Source organism: Balaenoptera borealis (assembly GCF_965194805.1).
Source record: "Balaenoptera borealis genome assembly, chromosome: 8".
Taxonomy (NCBI): Eukaryota; Metazoa; Chordata; class Mammalia; order Artiodactyla; family Balaenopteridae; genus Balaenoptera; species Balaenoptera borealis.
Window position 1 is genome coordinate 35,865,571 of NC_138865.1, and position 13,205 is coordinate 35,878,775.

Below are 13,205 nucleotides of genomic sequence, written 5' to 3' on the forward strand. Positions count from 1 at the left end.
TGGTGTAAGATTTTGTACCCATCACTATGACCACCAGGCCCCCCAAAAGAAAAATACTAAAAAAAAGCTTATTTTCATTTTATTATAAACATATAGAAAATAGAAATAGAAGTAGTGAGTGAATAGATGAATAAATTAAATCTGAAAGTGGGACCAAAGTCCAAGGAAAATGAAAATATATCTAACTGCTCAGTAATATGGAAAGTAAATAAAAGATGCCCACTAATTTATTGGTACAACTGAAGTTTTAGGATGCCTTTTGCACAGGCATGCACGTGTGCAGCACCCTTTGATAGCCTGCTCTTGTCTTGTATACAGCAGATTCTGGTACTGAGAAACTGTCCTAGAGTCTTTTAACAGTGGGACCCTCCCTCCTGCCTCTGTCCTTCTCTGCCTGCCTTTTCCCTCGCTGTTCTTTATCTGCTTTACCTCACACTCCTTCTTTTCTTGTCCCTCTCTCTCATTTTCTCCTCTCCTCTCTCAGTACAAACTGATGATTCATCAAGGCATACTCTCCTTTAATGATACCCTATGGTGTGGTGGTCTGAAAAGCTACATGAGTTTTCCTTACGCCTTTTAGAAAATCCAGTACGCTAAGTTCTCCCAAGGTAAGCACCTTACTGAGATGAAATGAATACTGTTGGTTTTGCATTTCTATTCCAAGGCACTGGAGTATCACTTTAGAAATTGCATCTACAGCTTCTAGAAGTTCTCATTTATTAGAGAATGGCTTCCTGTGATACTGGTTCATTCTCTGTCAAAAAACAAACAAAAACAAAAAGTAAAAAAAAAGAATAGAAAACTTAAGAAAAAAGAGCATGCCATGATTTTTGCAGTAGCCATCAGAAATTTTACACTTGGTTCCCTTTAAAAGGTATTGACATTTGAAATTGACCATTATATAGTTTCTCTTTACTTTAGTAACTGTGTCAAGTTGTAACTTTGGGTATTCATTTGTATTTGTATTTTCAGGATACTATAGATTAAGCATCAGAAGGACATATCCAAAATGGTTCTGTCCAGTAATAAACCCACGTTTAGAACTTTTCCTCGTGGAGCCTTTCCAATTTTGTAACCTTGCCAAAATAAATAGAATTTTTTCCCAAAGAAATCTCCTTGTCAATCTTTATCCATCTGTCCAAATGCCACCTCTATACCAGAAAGCAGTGGCACTGTCTATAATTCTATGAGAACGAATGCCCTACACTGGGGCTTTGCTGGTAACTGAATGGCATTTGTTCTTCAATGAAAAGTCCCAGAACAGAATGCCTTATTGTTCCAAATGGTAAGAGGGTTTAGACGAGGGCCCCTCTAGGCAGGGCCAGTTCCTCTCTGCTCTGCAAGTGTCTCAGTGGGGCCACCCATAGACGCTTTGCAGGGGAATGGGACATTTCCTTTAAGCACAGCAATTAGAATTGATTGACGGTGCAGGATCATCCCCGTCATCTTTTCAGATTTACTTGAAGTTTTTTAAAGTGCTCTTTGCTCTAGCAGCGACACTTCTCCCTAACTGAGAAATCCTTGCTGTTTGTTTTTATTATTTCAGTGCACTTTAGAGGATGTTGAAGTTCTACTACTTTCTCATCAGTAAATGTCCTACCTATATATGTAATAAGCTGTTGGACAGTAAGTTTAGATGGGAAGCTACCTTGGGTTTCTTCTTTCATTTCTCCATTTCCACCACAAACAGACCAAGCAAGATGCCCATCAGATTTCTCTGATGGATGAGGCTGGTATCGGATACATTCCCCAGCCACGGCAGAAAGCATCAGTGTTGTTTTGGCCACAACATCTGGGCCACCTGTATACACCTGCATGGCTTAGCTTTTCACAGTCTCTATCCTCATCCCCAGAAACTTCTGTTCAAAGTGAGATGCCCAGAGTTTCTTGTCTGCATTACACTCCTGAATTCTAAGCATGACTGTAATAAAAAGAAAAGCTGACAGGATTCCACCCCCCAAGATTAAGTTTTCCTGGAAAACCCTTGAGGAGCAGACGCATTCTCGCCTATGTTCTGATTGGTCAGGAATCCTAACCCTGCCCCCCGTGTCTGTGCCTTCCGGAGGTGATCAGATCTTAACAAGAACTCCCAGGTCCCAGCTGGGCTGGGGGCTTAGGCATCAAGCCTGTGTTTGAATCCGATTTACTGGGAACCTCAGGCAGGTGACCTTCCTCTGCACCACGGGTCTTTATTAGGTAAAGGGTCGACAGCAGGACTAACGTCTGCCTCCTGGTTGCTGTAAGAATCGAGCGGATCGTGTGTAACTTAACTACCTGACCTCCCATCACTCCTCCTCCTCCTTTCTCTTCCCTCAACAGAATTTTAAACCCAGCAGTGCTGCATAGCTTTTAAACTCAGACACGGCCTCTCAGATTTCCTCCATGCATCCTTCCTCCCTGGTCCTCCCCAAATCCTTTTTTGTCTTCTCCATCTCCCAAGGAACCTTTTCTGACCACTCTCCCCACCCCCATGTGTACCCCCACCTGCATGCTCCCCCTCCTCTGAGCCACTCTGGAACCCTGGCATGCTTTTGTTACTACATTTGTCAGTCTAGATTGTAATTTGTTTATAGTTCTGGCTGTGTCTTTCCTTGAGAGCAGGATTTTGTCTTATTTGTGTCTTCCATACCCAGTACGCTGCCCTGACTTTTCTTTTTTCTATTTGCCTCTTAGATAAATCCTCTAGTCAAAATAGTGATTTGCTTATAACATGTTAGGCAGGTCTTTAAAGTACCTTATATACATTAGAGTGGCCAGTTAACATGTTTCATATATTTTGAATTGATGAGGAATTTTCAAGGCAGACTAAGAAGAGAGGGGTTGGGTCATTTTTAGGAGACCCTTGGTTAATTTTTGGTTTTGTAGACTTGACAGGGAATTAATTATCGAAAAAAGCATCTCTCCAGAACTTGGGCTTGCTATTTCACCTCAAGCATAAATTCACAGATTACTATCCAGAGACCTTTGCAAGGTTCTCCTCTGATATTGTTCGGTACCAGTTGTAATCAGGTTTTCTTTTCTCACCCTGAAATGTTTACCCAGTTTGAGAAGGTTTTAGAACTAAGCAGTTCTTTGAAAAACCTTGTAAGAGTTTTTATTTTTCAAAAAAACTTTCTGATGATTTCTTGGTTACTTAGCATTCCAGTTGCATTTTTTATCATGCTGCTTCTTTCCATGCCTTTCTGTACGGGAGAGCCCTTTCAACTGTCCTCTGTTGACTTTCCCCTATTAACAGCCCAATTGTGTAATTTTTACTAGGTCAGCAGGAGATTTGCCAAAGCGCTACAGAATCTAGCCCTGTGTTTATTCTAGGTTATGGAGTGACTTTTGAATCCGTACTTATTTATTCTGCATACTAGAATCACACACAGGAATTTCTGCTTAACTCTCCTTGACCTTTTATGTTACTGCGCTCGCACACCCCACAGGCTACTCCAGAGGCTATTTGGAATGTGCCTATTAAAAACCTCAGGGGACGTGTTTGAATTTTTATTTTGTGTTTTAAAGGTGACATTTGGATATACTCGATCCACTTTATATATAAATTTTCTAAGTGTAAAATCAGGGCTACGTGAACTCTTTGAAATGTTCTAAGAGGGAAATGTTTCTTTTTATCTTAAAGTAAAACATCTCAAGCATATTCTCTGTTCTGCTTTTGTCAGTTTGGTTTAGTTTAGTTCCTGTGTTTGTACCCTGTGGGCTCATGGAATTATTAGAGATGGAAAGGAATGATGGGAGCCTCTATTCTAGTCAAATGGTCTGTTAATGAAGGACGAGAAACAAAGTGATGAGAAACTCCAGCATCTATTTCAGGCTTAAACACCTCAGTTAGGAAAGTGAAAGAAAGATTTTGTTTAAAGCATCTTTATTTTCAAAGCAGTCCTCTGACTGGGAGGAAATGTATTAGTGACCTCTACATTTTTTTTTCTCCCAGGCGGCTGTAGTAGTGGTATTCAATTTTGCTATGGTTCTGCTGATTTTTCCTGCAATTCTCAGCATGGATTTGTATCGACGTGAGGACAGGAGATTGGATATTTTCTGCTGTTTTACAAGGTACATTTTCTGTCCCCTGTGGCCTTTATTTGTTGGGAACAGAGTGGTAATGTTTAGAGAAATTTTCAGTCTGTGAACTTAGAAGGAAGCGTAGTTAACAGTGTGATGAACGCAGGGGAGATAATGGACAGAGGATGCTTCCTCTGGGGGACATCGGAGTCACTGGGGTTCTCCCCTCCCTCGACTGAACATTCTTACAGCCCCGAGGTTGTGATACACATGATCATAGTTTACCACACACCAATATTGCTGATTGTTGGGAATGTGTTGTATCTCTATGGATTAGGGCAGAACAAAGGTTGAAAACCACCATCTGGAAAACATATCACCCTTTGGGTGGTTTGGTTTTGGGTTTTTTTAAAGGAATTATGCATTAAGAGGTTCATCAGCATGTAATTTGATTTTTGTCAGCCAAATTCAGGATCAACCATCCATTTGGCCTCCTTTGATTGACTCACGTCTGCGTCCAGATAGATAAACCGGATGGTGTTTGTGGAGTTCAGTGCTATGTTTTGGTCCTAAATCAGAGCTGTGTAAAGTGGATAATATCAGTCATTGGCAAAAATGAAAGCGCCTTTTCCCTGTTTTCGGTATACCATTCCAACATATTTCCCCCTCTTTCAGCCCCTGTGTCAGCAGAGTGATTCAGGTTGAACCCCAGGCCTACACAGAGACTCACAATAACACCCGCTACAGCCCCCCGCCCCCCTACAGCAGCCACAGCTTCGCCCACGAAACCCAGATCACCATGCAATCCACGGTGCAGCTTCGCACGGAGTACGACCCACACACGCACGTGTACTACACCACTGCCGAGCCGCGCTCCGAGATCTCCGTGCAGCCCGTCACCGTGGCCCAGGACACGCTCAGCTGCCAGAGCCCCGAGAGCACCAGCTCCACGAGGGACCTGCTCTCCCAGTTCTCTGACTCTAGCCTCCACTGCCTTGAGCCCCCCTGCAGCAAGTGGACTCTCTCATCTTTTGCCGAGAAGCACTATGCCCCTTTCCTCTTGAAACCAAAAGCCAAGGTAATTACCAAAACAGAAGACTCGTACTGTCTGCAGAAAATAACAGAGCAGGCACCTTTGGAATGCATCAGATTGCTTCCTCAGATGTGATGTATTTTAGGCCTCCTAACGAGTCAGTCCATTTAGAGCTTGAGGCCATTGTAATGAGCTCATCTTCTACAGGAGTGCATCTCTATGTGGCAAATGTTTCTTTCAGTTTACGTCAACTCCTTGCATTTAAAAGATTTTATTCTACATGAGCTTGTTTTAAAAATGCGATTACCATGATTTTATGTTTTTTCCTCTGGGAAAACGACCCCTACACTGTACATCTGGACGGTGTGATGGTAAGAGTGAGGTATAAACCAAACTGCCCATCTTTGTCAAGGGAGAGTCGGTTATGTTCCTCCGGGTCTGACCTCGGGCCCCTTATTCTGTTGCAGGTCGTGGTGATCTTCCTTTTCCTGGGCCTGCTGGGGGTCAGCCTTTATGGGACCACCCGAGTGCGTGATGGGCTGGACCTTACAGACATTGTGCCTCGGGAAACTAGAGAATATGACTTTATTGCTGCACAGTTCAAATACTTCTCTTTCTACAACATGTATATAGTCACTCAGAAAGCAGACTACCCGAATATCCAGCACTTACTTTACGACCTTCATAAGAGTTTCAGTAATGTGAAGTATGTCATGTTGGAAGAAAATAAACAGCTTCCCAAAATGTGGCTGCACTACTTCAGAGACTGGCTCCAAGGTAAGATGCTGCCGGAGGGCCCTTGTCCTTTGTAAACATTCACCATTTGGTCTTTGGTGTGTTCAGCTTCTGCAAGTTCCCTTTGTTCACTTTATTAAAGTGTTAGATTATAATGTAACACTGACATGTTTCACTGACTTCTAAGTGTTGCTTAAAATTCTTATATAGACTCTTTCTGGGGCAGCTCCCAAATCTGGTTTTTACCTATAAAACGATGCAAACAGTTCAAATGGCTGATTCAGGAACTTCTGTAAGAATTTATGAGTACACAGAATAAATGAACAGATGTTCTTAGAATCACTGAATACATCCATATTCAGTCAGCAGTTAGGAGCAAGTTTAGGCCCTCTTTCTCTCCAGTTGACTACTATTTCCTAGAAATGTTTCTAAGAGCAAGGTAAGAAGCTGAGAAAGGCATTTTAAAGCAGGAAATGGGAAAGTAGGTTATAAAATATGGAGCTGGATGCTTCTAGTACTCTTTTTTTTTTTTTAATGGTGGCTAGTTTGGTGACCAAGTGAAATCCAAGTGTTAATGGAATTTCTAGGCTGACTCACTGCCAAACTGTAACTTACTACATCAGTAGTTTTGCATCATTGGTGAATATAATTTAAAATTCCATATTTTGACCATCTTTTGACTTAACATGGAGTAAGCTTAATTGCTTGATCACATCGCATAGTATATCATAAATAATCAATTTCTGCTTTAAAATGCCTTTCTTAGCTTCTTACCTTGCTCTTAGAAACATTTCTAGGAAATAGTAGTCAACTAGAGAGAAAGAGGGCCTAAACTTGCTCCTAACTGCTGACTGAATATGAATGTATTCAGTGATTCTAAGAACATCTGTTCATTTATTCTGTGTTGACACATGCAAAGTAAAGTGGAGAATCAAGATAATTATCCACACAATTCAAGCAAAAATACTCTTACTGAAATACCCAAATAATTATGGCCCCAACATTTTTTGGCTTAAGTTATCCAAATGATTGTCTTAATTTCCCACTTAATTAGGCTTGTTTAAACACAGATTTAAGTGCCTTTTTTGGTCTTAAGTCAATACACTTGTATGTAAAGATTAAGCAGCCAATTTCCCTGTGAGTTTGCATGAAATGGTAAACAACTTGAATTTGATTGAAAATTCTTCAGTACAGTTTCTGTCTTTGACTCGTGTTCCTAGAATTTTGTTCGTGCATGTATACCAGATTTGACCTCTTTTTCTGAGGAAGGCAAAGAGAGCTACATGACATTAACATTATTTTTTAACATGCTCGTGAGATTAACTTGAATTTGTTCCCAGTCTTATTTTTTACAGTAGTTTGGGAAGCAGTGGGGGTTTTTTTTTTCAGATAATGAATCAGAAGAGGAAGAGAAAGTTGAGAGATGCCCTGCTTTTCATTTTTCCCCCTTTGGCCAAAGACATGCAAATAACTTGCCACAAATAACAAAGAGATCTGCAGAGCACTGCCAGCATCTGAGCAAAGGAGGGTTATCCTGGAATTGATTTCAGTGTCTTCGGCCATTCCTTTGGATGTTCAATATGGCATGTTAGGCGGAGCTTCGGAAGAGGGTAGAGGGGCATTGTCTCCAGGCAGTGCAGAGGGCTAGCCTTTTTATAGCCTATTGTAAATTATCCCCATGCTTTCATCCCTTTAAAGACCTAAAGCAGTTGGACTTGGGAATCTTTTTAAAAGGTGCGTTTGAATCATGTTTTGATTGCTAAGTGAACAGCACCCACCTAGACCAAGTAAGATCCATTCATGCCCACTGGTCGGCGTCCCAGCCAGCCCTAGACCTCTGCATCTGACTCTGCCAAGGTCCAGCAGAGCAGTGTACACGGAATGGCCAGATCCTGGGACCACCGGCTGCCTAGACATTTTTCAGGCCTATTGAGTGGTTGATTTGGTCTTTGAACATTTCCTCTTAGGAAGTAGTTATCCTTGAGTCAGCTTTCCTTCAAAGCACTTTGTGTGGTTGCTAAGTGATGGGACCCTCATTAGTTTTTAATGGAATGACCATTACAAACCATGTCATCCCATTGGTCTTTAGCAACATTCCAGTAGTTTTGGGGGGAGGAGGGATTTACTCATAAAAATGTATATTGGTAATACAGAAATTACCTCAAATGTCACCTTTAAACATACATGCAAATAAGGTGACCTTGGAGATAAAAACCACACTGTACAAATGGTATTTGTTTATATTTCACACTGAAATATGCAAATAAAATTTAGATTAGCATTTTCTTTTTAGTGTCCTGTATCAAAGAAAAATTGGCAATTGAGATAATTAACTCAGAACTTCACACTAGAAAATCATTTCTAGTATAAAATATTTTAAATGAAAAAGGTCTAGCTAAAACTTTCATGTTTTGCCATAAAATAAGTGAAACATCACAGTTCTTTCCTACAGTATGCATGTGTTGGAATGTGAAATATTTGGCCAAGGGAAGAAGCAAATCCTTGTTCCTTGTTTTGTGTCAAGACTGTATAGTGTGCGTGCACTTAGGCCAAACCATTGTTACTTGAGCCTTTTGATAATTAATCAGAAAATAATACACTAATTATGAAAGAACTTAACTTTTCTGTGAAGTCAGTGATTATTTCCCATTCATCGTGAAGCCCCAGCAGAGTGAATGGCAAGTAGGGGGCCAGCAGCGTAGGTGATGAGTTGAGTGGAATTGCCAACAGGGTTGACCTCCCCAAATCAGATCTTTCTTTCCTTGTTTCACTCTAGGGTGTCCCCAGAGTCTTAGAGTATAAATATCTTAAAACCGCACTCAGATTTTTGGGGCCCCCTATTTGCCACCAGATGTCATTGGTGCCCACGTTAACTCTGCCATCTTATTCTCGTGCCTTCAACAGATGTTTGTTTCCTGGGCACCACAGTGCATTCAGGGCAATTTAGAGCATCCGTGGTTCCAGCTGACTCTGGAAGAGGCTGCCTGGGTTCAAAGCTTAGCTCCAGCACTTACCTGCTGGGTGGCTTTCCTCAAGTTACTTCACGTTCCCAAGCCTCATCTGTAAAGTGGGAACCATAATACTAGTAGGCTATCTCCTGAGGTCGTTTTAAGAATTCAACGAGGGGTAATCAATGTAAAATGCTTAGACAGCCCCACACTCACAATAAGCATGAGCTGCCCCTCAGGATTAGCAGGTCAAGAGGAAAGGGTTAAAGTGCCATACAAGCCACAAAGTGATGGAAATTCTATTATGGTGAGGAAAACAAAACAGGCCTCTTTTCTGGTAGGGCTTGTTTTTTTCTCTCCTGTTTATTTTTTTCAAAAACAGAAAAAAAAGGCTTTAGGTAATAAAATAACATCTGTTCAATACTGATGGTTGTATGCATGCCTCGCTATGAAAAACCGTCTGTGTGAGAGGGGAACGCAGCCATCCCGGTGGTCTCCCCGCCCGGCCCTGCGGCCACTCCACGTTCCCCAAACAGGGCCTTCTTTCACCACTGAGCCCAAGGCCCTCATCCCCAAATTGTTCCTGTGAAAACAACGCCCACAGCAATGTCGGAAGGAAGGCTTAGTTGGGACAGAGAGAGAGAACGAGAGAGAGAGTCCTGTGTTCCCTTCTCCCCCCAACTCCAAACCCCAAGAGTTTAACCATTTTGAGCACGAACGGAACCAGTTCTGTGTGTTGCGGGGAGCGGGGGCGTGTCGTGAAATGAAACAAACCCTTCTCCCTCCTTACTGGCCACGTCTAACCCATGCACGTGCAGCTGGTTCAGAAGATGTGGCTTCCTGGGCTGCTGGGGCTTGGGAGCTCAACGTGGGAGGTGGTTTGGGGGAGCAGGGCTACGGAAGAGGGGGGGGTGTCAGAGGAGAGTGTGTGTGAGCCAGCAATTGCTCAGACCCGAGGGCCGGGTCACCAGGGCCCTGTTTTCTCTTCCAACACGCTTATCTCTTTACAGCTGTAGCCAAACCGTCAGGTCTGTAATGATGGTTTTGATTACAGAGGCCAAGCGCAGCTGTGTGTGGTGGGCTGGTGGGCGCCCATCCCCCAAGCCCAGAAAGCTCTTTCCTTCCCCTCCTTGGCCTTGCGGTTTGTCATCTGTTCTCACAGAGCCCCCTTCTATTGGCCTGTGGCTTCCTGTTCTCAATCTGATCCAAATTTACCCTGTGAGGTATTTCCCTGCGCACACATGCACACAAGATCCCTACTCCTCTCTCCTCCACACCCCCTCTTGGAGGAAGGGTGGCAGAGAGGAAGAGAACAGTCCAGAGTGAATAGGTGTCGGCTGTGATCTTTACACAACCTGGCAGCCGATCCCACAGCTTGTATTAGCTCCACAAGTCGAACAGATGGAACAAATTGACAGAATCATGTTCACTCACCCTGGGCTGGAGAAGCAACTGAGTTGCCGTTTGAAGTTGGGAGTTTGAATGTGTTTTTCCTGCTCTGAGTGGAATTTCTGGTTGTATCGGAGAACCCATGGCTTAGCACCTGATGTGGCACTAAACGATGAATGGGCCTGGCGTGTCTTTCTCACCCAGCACTCTTGCTTTCTTTTGTCATGGGGGAGAAGAAGGGGAGTTTGGGGGGCTTTTTGAGGTAAAACATGTGTATTTGTTTCCTAGAAATGAATATTCTCCCCTTCTGCCTTTGAGACAGTGATTATCAGCAACCTGAAGTTCATTCACGAAAAATCTAATAGTGTCACATGAAGTCAAATACAAGTAGAATATAGAGTGTTTGGGATTGATGGCAAACACTCTCCTGTCCTCAGCGCACCCTGTTAGGACCAGGATCATTCTGGTTAAGAGTTATAATGTATTACACACATTTCCCTTTTCTAGGACTTCAGGATGCATTTGACAGTGACTGGGAAACTGGGAAAATCATGCCAAACAATTACAAAAATGGATCAGATGATGGGGTCCTTGCCTACAAACTCCTGGTGCAAACCGGCAGCCGTGATAAGCCCATCGACATCAGCCAGGTACACTCACTGCCTTACACCATGGGAGCTTCGGAGGGCGTCGTGGAGCAGGGCTTTGGGGCAGCTGCCACTGAAGACTGCTTGACAGCATGCAATCCCAGCCTGTGCTCTCTGCAGATCTGAGGCATCGGGGGCTGGAAGAATGAATATTGAGTTGGCTCTAATTCTCTTCATTCCACCAGCAAATGGTGTGACTGCGGGCAACCCAGAGAGCCTCACCTTGCTCATCTGTCAAGTGGGGACAAGTGTGTTACTTACCTTCAGAGCAATTGTCAGAAGAAAGTATAGTTGAGGCAATGCAGACTCTTTCAGATGTTAGACGTACTGTGTTGCGTTGTTCTCTTTCGAATTCTAGTGCTTGTTACCATGTCAGTCTTGGTTTTATTCAAACTTGGAAAGGTGGATCCATTGGGGAGCAGAATTTGAAAGAATAGAATTTGGGGTGGACGGATGGGTTAGGAGAGGTTACTAGAAGGATAGGAAGATTTGTTATGTTTGATTCCTTTGCATCACTGTGGCCTAAGGGGTAGAGGAGGACAGACAGACTGCTCTCTCATGAGCGAGGCAGATGGAAATGCAGATCCTTGGAATCTGAGTGGACTCACTGTTGTGCTTACCCCCTAAGTAAGAAGAACTGTTTCTATTTGGTAATCATATTCTCCAACTGCATTTGCCTCTTCGCTGTGACACTTGGATTCCAGCATATCCCTTTTGATTCCTTGGGCATGCTGGGGAGGGCGTTTGGACCCTTCAGATTTCAGATGAGTCCAGTCCCACTACTGGCTTCCCCAGGTCCTATTCCCTCTGGTCTTTGTAGCTTACTTGCTTACTCACTTACTTACTTCAGGCAGAAAACCGTCATGCTAATGATCTTCCTAGCAGCTCTGTTTATTGTCTCCCCTTTTTTGCTGGCATTAAAGGTTAGACAGATTTACAAAGTACATTGTTCAGAGTTATTATGGAGTGTGAACTTGGTGCTTTATGGCCACATGGGGCATGCTGTCTGGTTTGACAAGGATGCGGGCAGAGGCGTCTGAGAGATAACGGGGATGCCCGGGGGCTGGGTTGGGTTTTAGGGACCAGGGACACTGTGGAACAAATGTGATTGGGCCAGGCCCCCGGACATCATTTCCTCTGCCTGGGAGGGATAAGAGCGTGCTTTGTGCGCGGAGGCCGTGAGCTGTACTATGTAATTCCAGAGACGGCTTGAAGACGTACAGTTGTTACATATCCTGTGGATTAATTGAATCCAGATCCCTAAAATTTAGTTCTCTCACTCTCCTCCACTTTCTTCCTTCACTCTTTCTCTATTAACTTCTGTCACTGGTGTTCTCATTTTGTTAAAAAAAGACCGAAAGCATTGGAACCAGTTCTCAATCTAAAGTAAACAGGAAAAAGTATATGCATACATACGTGTGTGTCTATGTATATCTGTCTCCTGATGTTTTTCACCTATGCAAGGCCCACAGACCCACTTTAGAGGGAGCATAGTATTTGGCTTCCTCACAGGATGTGGCGTACTATGTGTGACCACCTCTCAGAATAAGATTCCCAGAAAGACCAAGGTTGTGCACCCGTCCCTTCCACTTTCTGGCGATGGGCATTTTTTGAATACACAGGTCATAGGAGGCTAGTGTTAGCAAAATTTATACAGATGTTGTTTTATTTTTATAGCTCTCCTCCATTTACTGGGTGGCATTTCCTTTAGTGTTAACAGCAGAGGTTAACTGCACACAGACGTGTATGGGGATTCTTGCCAGGTTTTTTTCCCCCTTCCTCTCCTATAAATATGTTTCTTCAGATTGTTCATTCTCCGCCTTGGCTGCAGACAGCCTTTTAGCATTCAGATTTAATTGGTTCAGTCCATTCCTGGGCCTTCCGCAGAACTGTGTGTGTGTGTTATAAACATGCCGATTATTGCATCCTCTGATAAGTGCATTTTGAAAGAAACCAAAGGTGTTCTGATGGGATTTTCTGTACTTGCAAACAGTGGGCATTCTCTCCTCTGCTGCAAATGCTGGTGCAGAGCTCCGCTCCTATTCTCTCTAGGCAGGAGTGTGTTTACCCCAAGCACCCCTCTGAAAGGCTTCTGTTCTGCCCATTTTGCAGCTGACTAAACGGCGCCTGGTGGATGCAGACGGCATCATTAATCCCAACGCTTTCTACATCTACCTGACCGCTTGGGTCAGCAATGACCCCGTGGCTTACGCCGCCTCCCAAGCCAACATCCGGCCTCACCGTCCTGAGTGGGTCCACGACAAAGCCGACTACATGCCAGAAACCAGGCTGAGAAGTAAGTAGCCTTCCACTGGGCCTGCAAGCTTATGGGGCTCCTTACACCCCATACCTCCAGGCTCAGTCACAGCCCTCATCCATTGACACTACCCAGGGTTCAACAGTGTAAACAGAACAATATATTTCTTTTAGTTTAAAACTCCGGGAGACAGA

The 13,205-nt window shown here is 43.5% G+C and overlaps 1 protein-coding gene across 6 annotated transcripts in view; it reads left to right on the top strand.

Moving 5' to 3' along the window:
• Positions 1 to 13,205, top strand: part of PTCH1 (patched 1) — a 66,947-nt gene that overhangs the window by 37,383 nt on the left and 16,359 nt on the right. For all 6 annotated transcript variants that reach the window (XR_014247237.1, XM_082401122.1, XM_082401124.1 and 3 more), the window contains 5 exons: positions 3,935 to 4,053; positions 4,678 to 5,080; positions 5,503 to 5,812; positions 10,615 to 10,757; positions 12,867 to 13,050. Coding sequence is in view for 5 of the 6 variants with exons in the window: in XM_082401122.1 (XP_082257248.1) it covers positions 3,935 to 4,053; positions 4,678 to 5,080; positions 5,503 to 5,812; positions 10,615 to 10,757; positions 12,867 to 13,050 (1,159 nt within the window). In the remaining variant the exon portion in view is untranslated. The remainder of the gene's footprint in view (positions 1 to 3,934; positions 4,054 to 4,677; positions 5,081 to 5,502; positions 5,813 to 10,614; positions 10,758 to 12,866; positions 13,051 to 13,205) is intronic.